The sequence below is a fragment of the Aulonocara stuartgranti genome (genome assembly GCF_965226115.1).
Source record: "Aulonocara stuartgranti genome assembly, chromosome: 8".
In the NCBI taxonomy this organism is placed as follows: Eukaryota; Metazoa; Chordata; class Actinopteri; order Cichliformes; family Cichlidae; genus Aulonocara; species Aulonocara stuartgranti.
The window spans coordinates 3,284,572-3,303,695 of record NC_138959.1 but is presented as its reverse complement, the minus strand read 5'-3'; the positions used below and the strand labels follow the sequence as shown (position 1 = coordinate 3,303,695).

At 40.7% G+C, this 19,124-nt stretch overlaps 1 protein-coding gene across 1 annotated transcript; it reads left to right on the top strand.

Moving 5' to 3' along the window:
- Positions 1–3,808: 3,808 nt before the first annotated feature.
- Positions 3,809–19,011, top strand: nploc4 (NPL4 homolog, ubiquitin recognition factor). The gene is made up of 17 exons (XM_082544420.1): positions 3,809–4,018; positions 4,644–4,724; positions 8,096–8,205; positions 8,354–8,581; positions 8,659–8,707; positions 8,786–8,880; positions 8,956–9,079; positions 9,581–9,760; positions 9,907–9,993; positions 11,252–11,323; positions 11,412–11,538; positions 13,462–13,622; positions 13,772–13,843; positions 13,948–14,040; positions 14,547–14,663; positions 14,996–15,098; positions 16,315–19,011. Exons 1-17 carry the CDS (start codon positions 4,004–4,006, stop codon positions 16,473–16,475), a joined length of 1,875 nt encoding a protein of 624 aa, XP_082400546.1. The 5' UTR covers positions 3,809–4,003; the 3' UTR covers positions 16,476–19,011.
- The last annotated feature ends 113 nt before the right edge of the window (positions 19,012–19,124 follow it).

Below are 19,124 nucleotides of genomic sequence, written 5' to 3'. Positions count from 1 at the left end.
ACGGGAAAATGTTGTATTTTGTTTCTTTCGAAGGCAAAAAAAAGAAGATGTTTACTTTATAATAAACTTATTAGTTATCTTAGCTAAATTTTATTTTCACAAATGCAAATACAGTAACAAAAAACCTAATTTTAAACATTACTATAATGATGTTTTATGTTACATAAAATTGATTAGTGGATCACTTAACAAAAAGGCTATGAAAACTATTACTATTTGTAGTAATTACAAATTATTTGAATGTTTGTAATTCTTTGTATTACACCCCCTGGCATATGTTAATTTTGTTCTGATTGTATACATGTTCTGTATACTGTTTCTTAATAAAGTTTACTATTTTGAAAAAAAAAAAAACTTTCTTCGGTTTGAAGCTTCTGTTAATAAACACTGTTTATTAAACAGTCACAGAAATAGCTGATAAATCAAACGTAATCTTTTTTAAACACTGTTATAAGACTAGACAAGACTAAGAAAAGAATAAAATAAGACGTTTGGGACCCCATCATCAGCTGCGAAGCTGCAGCAGGTGTGTTTTTAAGTGAAACTTGTCTAAATCTGTTAAATACGTTTAAACTGGAAAGTGTTTGCGGAGTATTGTTGGTGTGTGGGTCTGCATATGTCGTGTCTTTTTAGTAAGTAAGTAAGTAAGTAAACTTTATTTATTAAGTGCTTTTCACAGACAGGCAATCACAAAGCGCTGTACACAAATATTAAAATATTAAAATAAACAATAAAATCAATAGACATTATATACAATGTAAAAGATCAAATGTAAATAATGTAAAAAATATATAAAATATGTAGATCAACAAAAGGCTTGTTTGAACAGAAGAGTTTTTAACTGTTTTTTAAAAGAATCCACAGAGTCAAGCAAACGTAATTGTGGTAAACTGTTCCACAGCCTTGGTGCAACAGACTGAAAGGCTCTGTCCCCTTTTGTCTTCAATCGTGTACGGGGAACAACTAAGAGACTCTGAGTCTGTGAGTGGAGATGACGAGCAGCAGTGTATTTTAAAAGAAGCTTGGATAAGTAATCTGAAGCCTGGCCATTTAGTGCTCTGTATGTTAAAACAAGAATTTTAAAGCGAATTCTAAACTCTATTGGGAGCCAATGTAAAGAATATAAGATGGGAGTGATGTGAACACGCTTGGTAGAGCGAGTTAGTAGTCTGGCTGCTGCGCTTTGTATTGTCTGGAGGCGAGAGAGAGATGATTTATCCAAGCTAGTAAACAGGGAATTACAGTAATCTAAGCGTGATGACACAAATGCATGAATGAGTTTTTCCAGTTCAGCTGAGGAAACCATATGTCGCAGTTTAGACATGTTTCTTAAATGATAGAAACAGGAACGAGACAAAGATTTTACATGAGAGTCAAGGCCCAGAGAAGAGTCAAATATTACTCCAAGATTTCGAATATTTGACTTGACAGATGGACAGAAAGAGGCAAGAACCTGACTGATTTTAGAATGTAGCTCAGGAGGAGCAATGATCATGGTCTCGGTCTTGTTAGTATTTAGAACAAGGTAGTTGCTTGAAAGCCAATTTACCATTTTATTACCAGCTATTTAATTCAGAGACGACACTGAAGACTCAACAACTTGTTAACTGAAGTTAACAACAAAAAATTAATTTCAGTGTATGACAATGATGTATTTATTAATTAGAAATTAAAAACGGACACGCAGTCTTTTCAGAACTTTTATTGATGACCTGAGATTGAAACAGTAAGCCGCGTCAATGTTTAAGTTGTATTGCCTTCAATTATCCACCAGATGTCGCTGTTATTAGTGACATTTTTTAACTCCGCTTTAAACCACTGAATACATAAAAAAATAATAATAATAAAGTAACAAAAATATGAAAAGGAAAAACATGCAGTGCATGATCTTCACACCACAGAAAATGAATATTTTCTTGCCGGGATGGCTTCATTTTATTTATATATGGATTGTCTGCAGGCTGTGCAAAACGCTGCAGCTATTCACATGTGACACCATTGCTACCTCGGGTACGCTGGTTTCCTTCCCATTTTAAGATCCTGGTCATTTAGAGCCTTGCATGGACTGGCACCAGTCTACATCTCTGATCTGCTACAGCCCTATGTCCCTGGCAGGTCCCAGAGGTCATCCGATCAGGGCTTACTTGCTATAAAAAAGACTAAGATGAGAACTAAGGGTGATAAAGATTTTGCCACTGTGGCCCCTAGGTTGTGGAACTCTCTCTCCCAAACCTTAAGAACTGTGGACTCAGTAGTTGTTTTAAAAAACAACTCAAAACTCACCTTTTTAAAACTGCTTTTGATTAATTTTTGCCTGTTTTATATTGTCTGTTTTACCATTTATTATCTGATATCTTATGTGCAGTACTTTGTGACTCTGTCTAGAAAGGTGCTTTATAAATAAAATGTTATTTTTTTATTTATATACAATTGAAGAAAGTGACCCCAGCTTTAGGTTCATACATGCAGTTGTAATGTTGCAATCATAAAATTTGTACTCCAAATACATTTTCCAAACTACACCTTCTATAATTATTCATAGTTGGACCACTGCTCTACATCAGAACAAACATCAGAAGCAGTAATGAGCTCACTGATTGTTCCATGCAAAAGTTTTATGGCAATTTTCATTTTAATGGAGAGAAACAGAATATCATCTAGAAAAATCCAGAAAAAAACAAAAACACATTACATAAAATCTGTAAACTTGTCTGGATTCTGGATCCCACGATTGGAATCTGTGTCAGCAAATCAACACATTACTGATACTTCTGATCGCACCTTAAGCACAGCTATTTAAATAATTAATTTCTGCCATTACAACCTCTGGTCTGACCCAGGGCAGTGGAAAGTATTATAGCATTAAAATATTAAAATACAAGCTTATTTAGATATGACAAAACAAAGCTGGTATTTTTTTAATAGGAAGGTAGAAAAATATCTCACATTTCTTCTTTAAACATTCTAAAAACCTTTTACAAAAACATATTTCTTTCTCCAAATCAGGGAAAACTGATCGTTTGTTTTCCTGCATGTCGCTTACCAACACAAACCACACAGTTAAAGACACTTTGTGCAGTTTTTCTTATATGTGGACTTTCATGTGCTTCTTCAGATTTTCCTGTCGTGAAAATTTTTTATGTTTTGTGTAATTTTTTTTAACTTTGTTTGTTCGTATGTATTTGTTTGGAGTACAAAATGCTGCAGAAAGTACAGTAAGTAACATAAAATCACCCTCCTTTGAACCTACAAATAAAAAAACTAAAAGTAACTGTGACATAAAACAGCAAAAACTAAGCAGAATATAAATTATCTGATTACTGACTACTCAGTCCATCACATCTCCTTTAAATGCTTAATTACTGCCCTGTCCCTTTAAACACTGTACAAAAGCTTTAAAAGCCAGAAATTCCACATTTTCATGCCATAGTGTTAAAGAGTTTAGGGTTTGGGCTACTTTTCATCATCTTAGACCAGACACTAGTTTTATCCATCCCACATGTTAAAACAATGCTTCATATTTTATGATAGTGATTTTTTTAAATGAAAAATGTTAGTTATTGTTAAGAATTCAGAAAGCAGAATAAAATTAAGATAATGTTGTGCACTTACAAGGAGGGCTCAAACATGCTGTAGTGAGCCTCTATCTCTGAAAATGTTCTCAGGAAGATTTTGTATCCCACCTTTCAGCATATTTAATACTAAAAAGGATCTGACTCGGGGGGGCTCAGGTGGGAGGCAGTCACTGACGGGAGAAAAAGAAAGAATAATAAAAGTGGAACCCTTGTTTCCAGCTCAGTTTCTTTGTTTCGACCGTGGTCGCTCCGCTGTGGGATCGCTGGGGGCGCTAATGTGTGCAACACCCGGTGTTTGAGTTGCGGGATGGAGTTTCGCTGACACACACACACACACACACATATACAAAAGCGTTACGGAATATTTGTTTTGACCCTGTCTGTCCACTAACAAAGCCAAATCTACCGGGCGCACCTACCCGAGCAGCATGGCCGATAATATTGTAAGTACAGCGGCGGGTGGGCTCCGGCTAACGTTAGCTAGCCTGTTAGCCGGACTCCTGAGTGATGAGGCAGCAGAATTAGCTTGGCTAGCATTAGCAAGCTAACATGAGCTAAGAGTGACCAGGGCCTGTTCAGCTAGCCGGCTAATATGATAGCTAGTAGGCTAGCTGACGACATCCGAATGAAAAGAGTCATTGTTGGCTAACGGGAGAGCGACAATAACGGCCGGCTTAAAATGACTGGCATATTCTTTCAGCTCTTTAGCATGACAGTAACACGAATAGCTCGGTAACGATGGGAGCTGTGATGTTGCACATTCACCACGAAAGTGATATTTAGTTAGTCTGTGAATGAGCCAGTACACACTGACAGCTTTCCAGAGTAGTTCAATGTCAACATCGTCATGTTGCAGCTAAAAACCAGAGATTGATGAGCTAACGTTAACCCGACTTTTCTTTCTGCACTGTCACGGTTGTCATAATACCCCGACACTGACACCGGAGGGGGGCAGAAAGGGGGGGAGCTGCGTCCTGGTTTTGACTGACAGGTGTTTGAAATGCTACAATGGATTCGGGCTTGTACTGTAACGGCTGAATTGTGGGTTTATTTCTGTCCCTCCTTTAGATCATCAGGGTGCAGTCCCCAGAAGGGATGAAAAAAATTCCTTCTACAAAGAGGGAGACAGCTGCTGCTTTTTTAAAGAAGGTAATGTGGTAAATATAACAGCACTCAAGCATCTTGTTTTCTTCTGTGCTCTAAGGGCTGGTTTCCAGCCTCAGGATTTATCAGTTTGGCCTGGCAGTCCAGTATAAGGGGGTCAGTTCAGCCTTTAAATGAAGGTGGTGGCTGACTTCTGAACAATGCAGGATTTTAATTAGTCATGGCTGCTGTCTTCTTCCCTAAGCCCCATTCTGCCTTTTTATAAGGATCCCTGCTGACAAACCCACTGGATAGCTAAGAAAACAGTTTAGTTAAAGACTTCTAAACACATTATAGTTTTAATTCAGCTGTAGATAGTATGCTTTATTTGATGTTTGCATAAGATAATGAAAAATGATCTGTGAATAGTTGTCCAGCAGTTACAAACACAATAACATCTAAGCCTGGGCCATCATATTCTGTTCTGCTTATGACCTCTTTGGGTTTCTGAAGGCATGGGAGAAGATGAGGGAGAGTGAGCTCAAAACAGTTGTCCTCAGGTTTTTCAGATGTAAAGGAGGGGAAACAGGTATTTTCTGTAGCTTGTGTTTCCATAAACTGCCAGGCACCAGCACTCCTTCACCTCAAGGCTTTGTCAGCTCATCCTTATTATTTATTTTCCTGGAAGTAGTAACACCGTGTCCTCATGCAGTTGAAAAGTCACAAAATTCAGAGTACCATCCTAATCTGCACGCCCTCCCTCACTTCATCTCCAGTTCACAAAGATTACCCATGTTTGCTGCCTTCAGGGTACAGTGGTGCCACATTGTTTTAAATTGCTATGCATTGTAAAATTAAGTAAGAATAATAGACATAAAATAAAATGGTCACAGTTTTCTGGCTGGAAGAATGAAAGGCTATCTGAAAGCCACAGTATAGTTGCAAAAAGACTTTGATCCAATAGAAATCTGGGAAAAAAGCAACTTTTTGTTTTGACCGTTTGGTGACACCATGTTTCAAAAGGGGAGATTATCAGCTCTCTCAGTGGTTATTAGACCCATCACATGCAGTTACTTGTGGCCAAAACAGCAGGAATGTTATTCTTGATGCTTCAAAACAGGTCTTTTTAAACCAAAGGGCTATGATATGCTAGTCATGTTAATACTGTCAATCATAAGGATGTACTGATATATGAACCAAATATAGTCATTAGCTGATATTGGCATATCAGCAAGTAAGATGGCATTTATCCGCATCAGTAGCTGATATTTATCTGTTGTGTCACATCGGTCATGTGCTGGCAAAAAAAGCAAAGAATTTCCCACTCTCTGCTTTCCTCCACACCAGAACTGGATCCAAGCCTTCTGTACGTTATTTCCACAGTACACTGAAAACCTGTGGAGGCCTCTTATTTTTTCCACAAAGAAAATTGATTAGAAAATGTTTTATCTTTCAATCAGTACAGGAGTGTTATGTGTTGTGTGTGGGCTTTGTTTTGTTTTTTTCCTCCTCTTGTGCCTGTACATGCATGAAGCTGTGTAGGAAGTAACAGAGCAGGTCGGTCCTTCACCGCTCCTGTGCGTTTTTGTGGATTGTGTTTGATGTTTTAGAGTCCAGGCATTGCTTCACATCACAGAAGGCACAGATAAAAGCAGATAATCTATTTTTTATAGGACTTGAATTTTACTGAAGGCCTGTTAATAATTTAATCCACTTCCCCAAATCTAGTGCATAAAATACAGGAAATTCCTGTATCCATTTACAGCTGTCTGGTAATGTTGAACCCAACATTTGCACCAGTGGTGAATCACTGCTGAGCTGGACTCACATCAGATTTGGACAACTCCTAATCTGATGTCAGTCCAACTCTGCAGGACTGTGAACGCCCTTTGGTGTTTCAAGAAGTTTGGCTGACACAAACAGGCTTCAGAGATGTGAATTTGAAGACCTGCAAACATGAACTGTAAGTTAAAACTTTAAATCTAAAGACCTTCTTTACCAAAAAGGACAGAAGCCGGTGAAATGACAAAAAATGAAGTGATCTGCTTGATTGGTAAAATATCAGGTATTCAGGTGACAAGAGTCAGCAAAGGAAAAATAGGAAGTTTTAGCAAATTGACAACAAACGTGGTAAAATACAGTGTGAGGTAAGAATAAGGCACCGTAAGACGTATAGTAAAGCTGACCAATGGTATTACTCCCAAGTTATACAAGTCTCACTTACCAAAGGACTTAAGACCCACTTTCCCCTCTGTTTCTGGGTAAATTTTCTCTGTTATGCTTCAATTTTACACATGAGGATGGGAAATAATTACATTTGCATTTTAATCACTGTCTATGAAAAGCCTAAAATAGAAGCATATAACGCAGACAGAGCACTGCAGCAGCACCTCATCAAAATGCATTTGTTAAGGCAGGACTGTGTAGCTTGCAATTCAATGGAAAGTTTTCACTCCGTACTGAAATGCAGCTATGAGCCAGACAGAAAAGAGAGGAGCTGAAAACAATGTCTGATTGTGTACTTTTCCCATAGTGATGAGATCTTACGCTGTTCTTTTGGTGTGTCATGAGAAAAGTGATCCCCAGACAACCTCTATGCTTCTCACTGCTCTTCTGTTCTCTGCTAATTTTATTAGTGTGGACATAGTACTTTTCAGACATAGGTGTAGAGTTCTGGAGTGCACCGGATCAATGCCACTTTCTTCCTCAAAGTGAGGAAATAAAATATTGGTGTTTAGCAAAATTCTAGTGAAATCCAGTTATCAGTTCAGTATATTTCATGTAAGAGAGCCATTAAAGACTAATCAGATTTGAAGTCAGTATTTTTCTCCTCTGTCTATGCAGCGCAACATGTCTCAAGTAAAACAGTGTTTATAGAATGACACAGAATACCAAAAATAACTTGTTTTTTTTTTTTTCACACAACCCAATATGTAAGTTTTTGGGTTTTTTTTTTTTTTTTTTTACCATCAGTACAGGTTAGAGTCAACTATTTGGATTTGTGGAAGTTTCCTTTGGTTCTAAAGCCTCTTTATCAGATCGTAAAATGCATGTACGTGGAAAAAAGGCCTACACAGGGAAATGATCAGCATCCCACTGAGTGTATTACAGTTACATGATGTGATGTAAAAGTGCTACGAGGGAGACCCTCCTGTTCGATCCGCTCAGAGTGCCAACCATAAAGAGGTGTTCCTCCAGGCTGACGCTCTTTGCTAATCTGCTTTGAGTGATTGGTATCTTTTCAAGAGCAAACTGTCTTTACACAAGAACCAGCACATGTGATAAGAATTCACTCCTGGCAGCACAAGGCTTTGACGTTTATGCTTAATGATGAATTTAAAGTGTCTTGATGGCTATCAATGTTTTTGTTCCAGGCTATATGAAATGTGTGTCGTATCGATATTCTTGTCAAAATCCGGTATCTGCTTCTCCCACAGGTGGCCAAAGAATTTGGGTTCAACTCTAATGGGTTTTCGGTTTATCTGAACCGCAACAAAACCGGAGAGCTCGTATCCCAGAACAAAACCCTCAGCCTTCTTAAGATCAAGTAAGTAGAAACAAACAGACTTTAACCTTTAATTAGAGTCTGAATTTCACTCTTGCCTCTCCGGGGAGTGTTGGTTCCCAGAAATACTGTCTTCTTTGTCGACCTCCACAGCTTTAATCATCTTATTCTTCTCTCTCGTGTTTTGTAGGCATGGGGACATGTTGTTTTTGTTCCCTTCAGAATCCTCCACCTCCTCCGGGGAGGTTATGGACACGGCCACCCCTCACACATCTTCGTCACTACCATCCGTCTCGTCCTCTTCTTCGTCCTCCATGATCCCCCGGTCCTTTTCAGCGCCCCAGGTCCAGGAAGATGAGATCGATCAGTATCTGGCCAAGCAAGATGGCAAGATCTACAGAAACAGAGATCCGCAGCTGTAAGGAAGAGGACCAGCTGCACACATCTGACCTCAGTGCAGATGTTGGATACCTAATCATTCTTTTCTTGTTCCAGATGTCGCCATGGTGCCCTTGGGAAGTGTGTGCACTGTGTACCGCTAGAGGTAAGATATTTCATTCCTGTGCTTTGTTTCTTAAATGATGAATGTTAGGGCTATAAAGCATATTTCTTCTGATTCCAGCCTTTTGACGAAGACTACCTGAATCACCTCGACCCACCAGTGAAGCACATGTCATTCCACGCATACCTTCGCAAGCTGACGGGTGGCGCTGATAAGTGAGGAGCTGTTTTTAATTTTCCAGTTTGGTTGCTCATAATGTCAGACTCTGACACTGTTCTGATCTCCTGCAGGGGGAAGTTTGCTGCTCTGGAGAACATCAGCTGTAAGATAAAGTCAGGCTGCGAGGGTCACCCTCCCTGGCCGGAAGGCATCTGCACCAAGTGCCAGCCGAGTGCCATCACATTGAACAGACAGGTATGTCACGGTAACAAGTGTTGGGAGAAATATTCGTTTACTTCTTTTATCAGCAAATATGACACCGAAAATACTTGAAGCGAACCTTCCTGTCCTGGGAGTACTCCATATTTCACCATATGAAAGATGGAATGAGCTCCAGAACCCTGAAGTGGTTTAGAAAATGAATGGATTGGATTACTCTGCAGCTGTTTTACTGAAAATGTGCCTATTTGCTTAATACTGCACACATTTGTAATGTTTTCTGTCCCTGTTAATAATTTAGATCACAGTAAAAGTTTCAGGCGCATTAAATGGCAGGTGTACATTACAGTTAGCTTCAGTACAAAGTGCTGAGCAACACTGGGAATTTAATCCCCAAGTATATTTTAGCATGCAGACTCCTCCTGAGCGGCTGCTTCCACATCTTCAAAGAAACTTGATCCATGTCTAAAAAAACCAAACAACAGTCCTGAGTATCACACCGTGTATGTGAATGTAGTTTTTCTTCCCCCCCCCCAGAAATACAGACATGTAGACAACATCATGTTTGAGAACCACACCATTGCTGACCGCTTCTTGGACTTCTGGAGGAAGACGGGCAGTCAGAGGATGGGGTACTTGTACGGCAGATACACGGAGCACACAGACATCCCCCTGGGCATCAGAGCGGAAGTGGCTGCCATCTACGAACCCCCACAGGTGGGACATTCTCACTGAGCGTATTGCTGCCTGATTCTGCTCTGCAAGTGAAATTGTGTCTTAGTTTATTTGCTCAATAAGGTTAAAGTCCTCACTGAGCATTAACTGCATTTAAAACTATGCTGTTTTTCTCGGCTGTGTTTCAGAATGCCACCCAGAACAGCCTGGAACTGTTGGATGATCCCAAAGCTGCAGCCGTGGACGAGATTGCTGCCAAACTGGGCATGTGCAAGGTTGGGTTTGATTTCCCTTCAGTGCTCTGTTTGACCTCACATTGCTTTCATGTTTGCATACAGGCAGAACTATATGCATGCACATATATACAAAAAATAGATGCCTCTACAGTCAGACGTTAATCCAGTGAATGGATTCCAACTCCACCACTTAGGCTGCAGCTGGCAGACGTCCTTGTTCTGCTTTGCAGCTTTACTGTGCTCAGTACTAGTTCTCCTGGTAGAGTGGCCTTCCAGCTACTAAAGGGACTACTGTCAGTGTCGAGTTGGAGTCTGTCAGAGAGCTCAAGACACCTAAATGACCCTGATTAGCCTGTTGCTGCAAGTGGGGCATGGATGACCAGGGAGAAAAATCTGACATGAAACTTAAGGGTGTACTCAAAACAGGCAGTACATAACATGCCTGACCACAATTGTCCCCCAGAAGTCGAGTTAGTTTGGCTATTGTGATCTCTATCCCCACCCACCCTCTTGACTCCAGCACTTCTTCAGTTAAAGCTGCAGATTTTCTATGAAAATCTCTTTAATTAAATAACATCTGTAAGGCCTGTCAGAGGTCAGCCTAAGATTAAAAACATGACAGTAAAATAATGAAAGTCATGAAATGGATTATTTTTAATGACAGTTTCAAAAATACCTTTCTCTGCACTGTTTTTAGCTCATATTGGGCTATTTTTGTAATCGTGGTGGTAAGTTAATAGAAAGCTTTCTATGGAGCTTGGTTTCAGTCTGATATCTCAGAGGGCACAGCACAGGCAGGCGTATGTCCAATCAGGTGTAGCTCGGTGTTTGGAGCTGTCAGTCATCTGTCACCACTGTTTAGTGGCTCACACATCATGTGTTTGGTACTGTGAAGCACGGTGACCTTCACGTGTAAAACGGGAACAGCGATGGGGAGATGCATGCTGTTGCTGTAATGATGTGTTAGTGTGGTGGGAGAAAATCATGCAGGGATATTTGGAGTATTGAGAAATACAAATTTATTTTGAAAGGTTGAAGAAGCACAAAAATATTTTTAAACTTCAAGACTCGGGCGTATGCAGTGATGTTAATCCTTGCATGTGTATGTGTTTTTTGCATATCACCTGGTGTCTTGTGGTTTTTGTTTATCTAAGGGCTGTTTTTGTTCCATTTGGATAAAAAGATGAAACTTTGAGAATTGAGTTTAACTTATAGTTTTGTTACATCATGTAAAATCGCTGAATATTCGAGCAGATAATCTTATGAGTGGACATTATTATGTTTGCTTGTTCTGCAGGTGGGGTGGATCTTCACGGACCTGCTGTCTGAGGATACGAGGATAGGCACCGTCCGCTACTCGAGAAACAGCGTGAGGATCCATCTGACTCAAAGATGATCTGTTAGTCTTAATTGTGGTGTTTTCCTCTGTGTATCCTTAATGTCCTTACTTGTGTTAGGACTCGTATTACCTGAGCGCGGAGGAGTGCATCACAGCGGGATACTTCCAGAATGAACATTCAAACCCCTGCAGACTTTCTCGAGACGGACACTTTGGATCCAAATTTGTGACTGTGGTCGCGACAGGTTGGTACTGTTCCTTTTTTTTTTCTTGTGAGTGGTTTATGAATGAGAAACAGGGGAACATTTTCTTCATTACTTTATCAATGCAGGCATGGTTACTTGATCATAAACCACAAAAAAGCATCTCTTCCCAAAATGTCCTTTTGGCTTTTCCAATGGGAACACAGTGGCATCAAATCCTCACGTCACACCCTAACTTGTTGTTAACATGGAAAATTATGTAGTGAAAAGCAGAAGGTGGTCGATGTCCTCTTATCTGCTGAAGTTATAAACATACTGGACAATTACGCAGGTAGATAACCTTTTTTTTTTGGTCATATAAATCTACCACACCTGTAGAAAAATATTTCAGGTAAAGGTGGGCACACAGCAACTCATGCAACTGGATTTTTATTTCGTATTTGTATGTTTTTCAAATAGCAGAGCCCTTTATTTTTGAGCTGTTTCCGTCAGAGCCAGTAGCGTACTGCAGTTTGGGGGAAGTCGTAAAGTTTAATCATTTCTTTTTGTTTGTATCTGCTGTCGGTTATAGACCTTAGAAAAACATTCAGTATCTGCAGGTCACACTTCAGCAGGCTAAAAAAAAGTGATTTGGTGCAACTCTGGGTATAGTTAAGTTTGTGGTTCAATCACAGATTACCTCAAGCCTAGAAACCTGCTTGACAATTTATTTGGGTCAGTCTAATACAGGGTGTCCAACTCCAGACATCGAGGGTCGGTGTCCTGCAGGTTTTAGATGTGTCCTTGATCCAACACAGCTGATTTAAATGGCTAAATGACCTCCTCAACATGTCTTGAAGTTCTCCAGAGGTCTGATAATGAACTAATCATTTGATTCAGGTGTGTTGACCCTGGGTGAGATCTAAAACCTGCAGGACACCGGCCCTCGAGGCCTGGAGTTCCCCACCCCCTGATCTAAACAGACTTAAATCATTCATTAATCTGCACATCCCAGAATGCAACACTCAGCATGTTGTAGCCTCTCCTTTCATATATCCATAGAACTCTTACAATCTTAAGGAAACTGGTTTAGGTGTTCAGTTTACAGCTTTACTGTAAGGTCTGTCAAGTGTTAAACTACGACTTAAAACATGTGCGTCCATTTGAAGCCAGAGGAGCCAGACGTTGTGCGGGATCAGGCATGAATGTTTTCACCGCCTTTTGTATTTGTTCCAAGAAAACACCCAGCAGTGACCTCAACACTTTTATTTGCATGAGTGAGGCCCCGGCAGCCAAAGCTGATGTCATGGCTACGCATCTCGCAGCAAGCAGGGGCGAAGTCCATCTGTTTTACTGTTTGTAAATCACTTGCATGTGTAATGCTAAACAGACTTTACACACTCAGTGTTTTACACACTATAGTGTTATTGCAGTGTGCATGATTTCTCTGTTGATATTTTTAACTTCTCATCAGGTTGTCCTTGCTTATTAAGATTGACTTTATTCTGGCTTTGTCAAAGATTACATTTTGTGGTAAACTGGATGAATAGAAAGCTATTTAAGGAGAACTTAAACAGCTCAAAATCACTTTGTTTAGTTCAGCTTGAGCTGCTAAGGTGACTAAAAAATCGAGCATTCAGTTAGCAACATCTACTGACAAAGGGTGAAACGCTTAAGGTTCTCAGGGGAACCTGTGGATTATTGATGGTTGGCTTATCTCAGGATCCCTGATCACCTGATCCACTTTATACAGCACATCACATGTCACTGCTGTCTTTGGCTCTCTTGATAGTCTTGTGATTGTTGCACAGCTCTCCTAACGTGGGCCTTTGTTAGTGACTGGCAGTTGCCTTTGCAAGACTAGTTTTAAAATCATCACCATCCTTAATTTATTTGCAATGGAAATAATATTTTTGTTTTTCGGCGAGTGGTTATTATTTATTTATTATTATTTATTTATATTTCTCTGTGCTGTTTTATGTGCAGGTGGTCCAGATAACCAGGTGCACTTTGAAGGATATCAGGTGTCCAATCAGTGCATGGCTCTGGTGAGAGACGAGTGCCTACTGCCCTGCAAAGACGCTCCCGAGCTGGGCTACGCTCAAGAGTCGAGCCCTGAGCAGTATGTACCAGACGTCTTCTATAAGGTGAGATGGCGTATAAAAAAAGCTCTGATGTGATGAAGTGTGCATGTTTAAGAAAAAAATAAATATTAGGTACTTATTTTGGGGTTAGATGTTACTTATCAGCTCATCCAGATGTTGAGATTGATTTGTCTGATTTTCACATCCAACAGGACAAAGACAAATTTGGAAATGATGTCACGTTTCTAGCTCGACCTCTTCCCGTGGAGTATCTTATTATAGATGTGAGTATTTTTAATAATACTTTTTGTTACTTTAGTGCAGCAAACTATATTCTGACACTAAATTTCCGGAAAACTTGTATAGAGAAATATTATTTTCTTCGCAGATAACCACAACTTTTCCAAAGGACCCCCAGTATACCTTTTCTTCTTCGCAACGCTTTCCCATTGAAAACCGGGATATTCTTGGAGAGACACAGGTAAGTACTGTCAGCATGAGCTTGTATTTCCCTCATCCGATTCAACAAGGTATAAAAAGGCCATCAAAGTATTTGGTTTAAGGAGAGGATTGATGGTCCCAGTTTGGGAAATGGGTGTTTGGAAATTTAACTTATCTCTCATCCCCTTCGTCTTTGTACTGTTTTCACGTTAATGCATAAAGACAGTCGCTCGTCCGTCCGTAGTGTGGCTATCTTCTACAGATAGCAGAGACACTGAAGAATCCATCACAAATCTGGCATTCCAGACAACCCACAGTGGAGGTTGTGGGCAAGCAGGGAACAACAAAATCCAATAGCTGAAAACACTCTTCATCTCCCGTGTTGTGGTAAAATCACAGAGTGCACGGCATAAGTGTTTAGAAAGGAACTCTCAGACAGTGAATTTAAAAATAGCAGCCATGCTGGAAACTGTGTGGACATGCCTGAGTGACTGACTGTGAAGGTGTGGTTTAATAATTCATCTTGTTTTTCTTGTTTGTTTGCAGGATTTTCACAGTTTAGCCACATACCTGTCTCAGTGCACCTCCACATCATTCCTGAACATCGTGTCAGACTTTCATCTTCTCCTCTTCCTCGTCACCAATGAAGTCATGCCTCTGAGAGTAAGTTCAAAGCCTTGACGCTTTCAGGTTTTCATTTGTTTCCCATTTGTAATGCAGATGATGGGTTGGACCGCATTCTTCTCCAGTCTGGAAGTAGTTACTCCTCCAAGGATGTTTTCACTCAGACCTTTCTGCTCATTTTCAAACCGGCCCATCACGACGGTCGCAAACATTGTTTTTCTGTAATGAACCGCTTGATCAGATTTGGATGTCCTACATAAAGCACAGACTTGCCAAACATAAACTCTCTGGTGTACTGTTTTTGCTTTTAACTCCTCAGCATCTTGAATAATTTTCAGCAGATAGATGAAAGCTTGTGTTTGTATCTGCAGGACAGCATCGGGCTGCTACTTGAAGCAGTGAAGACTTCTAATGAGGATCTGGCACAGACCTGGAAGAAGTCTGAGCAGTGGGCCACCATCGAGCAGCTGTGCAGTAAGTCAGGTTTTTATATGAACCACAGATTTAAATTCTGTTTTTGACGGCCTGTAAACTTGGTGTCTTGATGGTACATTTCATAAGGTTCTCATCTGCACATAACCATAAATATATAGCAACATAACCAGCTGCCTCCCGGGTGAGTCTTTTCCTGCAGATAGACTCCACCATGTTAAACTGCAGCTCATTATTAAGCTTACATGCTCTTTCTAAAGAGCGCCTCAAATAAACCATGACTGCACAAAAAATGTTCGATCACACGTGTGTTTGATATGGTTGGTGTTAAATATTACTAATAAATATGAATAATTTACTATGGTTAAAAAACGAATGTGTCTCTGGACTGACTTTGAACTGCAGCAGGAGGAAAGAAGCTGCAGACATTTCTATAAAGTGGAAAATCACTCAGATGGTGTGTGCTGCTGATTTGAGCTCATTAGTAAACAGATTATTGGGGATTATTTAACTCAGCAGACCACAGAAATAAACTCTGCCTGCTTGTGACCTCTCCACCGTTACCACCTGTAATTTTCCAGGTTTCCACCAGTGTATTACAAGCTGTGTCTAAGGTGACGCCCTGTTAATACTAAGTTAGCTTGTAACTCCTTATCTTGGTGTTCTTGTTAACTGTTTTAACATCTATAGACAAGACTTAGGTTTCAGTTTAAAAACAGGGAGTAAAGAACCAAACAGATGTTATATCTGGATACTGTTTCAGCTGTTCAGCTGACTCACTTATATCCACTTATTACTGAAAGAATCCTGAATGGAAGTCTGTAGGAGAAGAAACAGCAAAGATGGTGGTAGCTTTTTCAACCTTATTTCAAGTGACAAGTTAATTATAAGATGCTTTAAGAGTGAGAGGACAGATGTGTTTCTAGGAGGATGTTGACTGTGTGTTACTCTGCCTTTGTGCAGGAAATGTGAAATGCATCTAAACATCTGTAGAAAGTTTTATTTTAATACTAGTTTAAATAGACTGCTGGTGCCACCATGAGCATGATCGGATTAACCAATCAGCTCCTGAAAATCACCCTGAAAGAAGTCCCTGCAGAGTAGCTTCCTGTAGTGGGAATGCTCATAAAGGTATAGGTCCACTCAGCTGTTGATCAGAGAAAAGATGGCGGCATATCTTCCCAGAGAGGCTGCTGCATAAAACCACTTCTACTCTTCACTGTGGTAATATCCTGTTTTTCCTCTGCTGTCCTTCCAGGTACAGTGGGTGGGCAGCCCTCCAGCTCTCTGGATTACGGGGCCATGGGCGGCCCCTCGGTTCCTGCCTCCTCCTCCGCCATGTGGTCCTGCCTCCACTGTACCTTCATGAACCAGCCCGGCACTGAGCACTGTGAAATGTGCAGCCTGCCCCGCAGTTAAAACCCTTCGCCCTCGGCCCTGCTTCCACACCCTTCACCGATCGAGCTCAGTCACTGCACCAGGACCAGCTGCGAGACTCTGACGGCGTCAGCGATCTTTTCTTTTCTCGCCTCACGTCGAAGCCTCTGCCCTTCCCATCTCACAGGCTGCTGTGACGTGCAGTGGGATTTGCTCGTTTACATCAATTTCACTGAGTCAAAATAAAGTTGAATCAGAGGGTTTTTTTTGGTTTGTATCCCTTCACACTGTTGCTTTTCTGAGAGGCAGAATACATTTTAGATAAAGCACTCTGTGGCTGAGACCCCTTTCACTCAAATAATCCCGCCGCCCTCCTCGGCTCAAACATCCTGCTGTGACTCAGGACAACAGCGAAGACTCGAGTGTTTGGATTTTTTCTCACACCAGTGCCCCGCTCACTGTCACATGTCTTCTGGAAAATCTTGCTGTGTATAAATACATTTAAGAGTTGATACTGTTAATTTAATTAAGCATTTTTCTTTTTTGGTTTTTTATCAGATTGTAGCGTATACTTTAACATTTTGAATCTTCAGAGTGGGCTCGGCTCCGTCAGGTTTTCATAGGTCTCTTTGATGAGCCCCTTAAAGTACAATCATCAGTCAAAGCTCAGACCTGGAAATGCTACGAGCTGCAGAGTAATCCCACTTAAATAGAGTTTCTATTTTCAGTATTAAATTTGAAAAGACGCCCTCCTCTGATCGAACACGTTGGTGATGATCGCCCTTTTTTTTTTTGAATGAGCCTAAAGTTGTTTTTTTTGTGTTGCTGGTTTTTTGTAGCGTTTGAATTTGGTGGTTTGAACTCGAGCAGGCACAATATGTAGCTTCTTATTTTATCAGCTGTATGTTCTGTGTCTCTGTTAAACTACATCCCCAGGACAACCACCCGCCTTCATCGTTCTCTTCACCGACTCGCAGAGTATCATCCGTGAGGTGCTTTAGAAACAACCGGTGCTCGCCACTTTCACCTCCCTGCCTGCCAGCCAGGGCAGAACTGATGTTCCTCCACTGATGGTCCCCTGCAGGTTTTCTTTTCTTCTTAATCACTCTGTGTGCGAGGGGTCGCAGGTGAACACGGGGGGGGGGGGGAGAAACACCCAATTTAAACCTGCAAACTAGATGGCACCACCTCCCAAAATCCACGTTAAACCCAGAGTCTGTTCATCCAATTTACAGCAAATTACTTTGCAGTATTATAGCAGGAAAAGCTTTGGGTGTATTAGTGATTTTTGAAATCAGTCCACCTGTATTTTACCTGCTTACACCGGCAGAGATATCGGCTGTAAAAGAGGATCTGTGGAAGTAAAGGGAAGTTTGTGGCGCTCGGAAAATTCCCAGTACCTGTTAAAAATACCCTTAAAAATCTGACCATCGCTAATTTATGACGATAGTTTTCAATTTTATTTCTGCATCAAATATTGGGACCAAGACATAGCATCATAAGAAAAAAACCCTCCTTTGTTCTGGTGAACATGCGGTGCTCAAATCTTCTCTAACATCTAAGCAAAAAAACAAAACCAACTGATGTTTTTTGTTAATAGTGTTGTTTAAAGGGAATTTTGGGGAGTTTGACACATGTGGCCAACGTTAGCTTTCACGACTTTGCATTTTTCTAGTACTTCTGGATGTTTTGACCTGTTTAATGCATTAAAAAGGGACACAAACACCATAAAGCTGCACAGTAGCTAATGTACACCATCTTCAGACTGTACATAAAAGATGGACCTAGCCGCAATATTTAAGTCCCAGCTGAGGGTCTCCTCTGCTGCAACATTTGCATCTGGAAACTGAAAGGGACTTGTGTAATCTGTTTGTGACTCTAATAACAAACAAAACTTCCTAAATGAGCATCACGTGTTCAAGAAGACCTCAAACAATCAGCAGAAAACTGCTTAATCAGGTTTTAGATCCACGGAGCTTCTATATATATGGAAGTCTTTCTGAGTCGCCCCCTGCTGGCCATTACAGAGAATGCAGGTTTAAGGCAGCGCTTCTATGGCCATAAGCTCCGTCCATCTTTTGTTGCCACCTTATAGGTTTAGTTTGGGTGTTTCTTTTTTCCCCACCTCAACACTTTTTTTTTTGCCCCAACAATGGTCCACATTAATGAAATCAGTAATCAGTACTGTAGAGTTGAACTGCAGCTTTTGAAAATAGGGCTCTTCAGGTCAGAGGACGAGTCGTGGGCGCCAGATTCCTGCTATTTATGAGACGTGTGCTTCTTTGTAAGACGGTAATTCCATTGATGGAGTGAGGATATATTTTTAGTTGTAGATTGAGTTCTTTTCTTTTTGCCCGGTGGTATCATTATCGCCCCTCCTGAGCGTGATTTCTCTGATGTCATGCTGACAGACAGCGGTGACCTTTTCCTTTTGTATTGACCCGGGGGCCGTTTGCTGAGCAAGCATGCTCTTGGACTTGCAGCCGTTCCTCACTTTCCACAGAGCTAACTGAGGACCCTGAAAGTTGTATGGTGTTGACCTGGATTTGAAACAATAAAAAAGGAGTTGATGGAAAAATGCTGTCTTTGCTTTGTTGGTCTGCCTGGTTCAACGTAAATCGATCTCTGGAGGATGAATCTATGCTTCATTTTTTTCAGTGGCACCAGGCTTATCCAGAGCCTTTCAGGAAT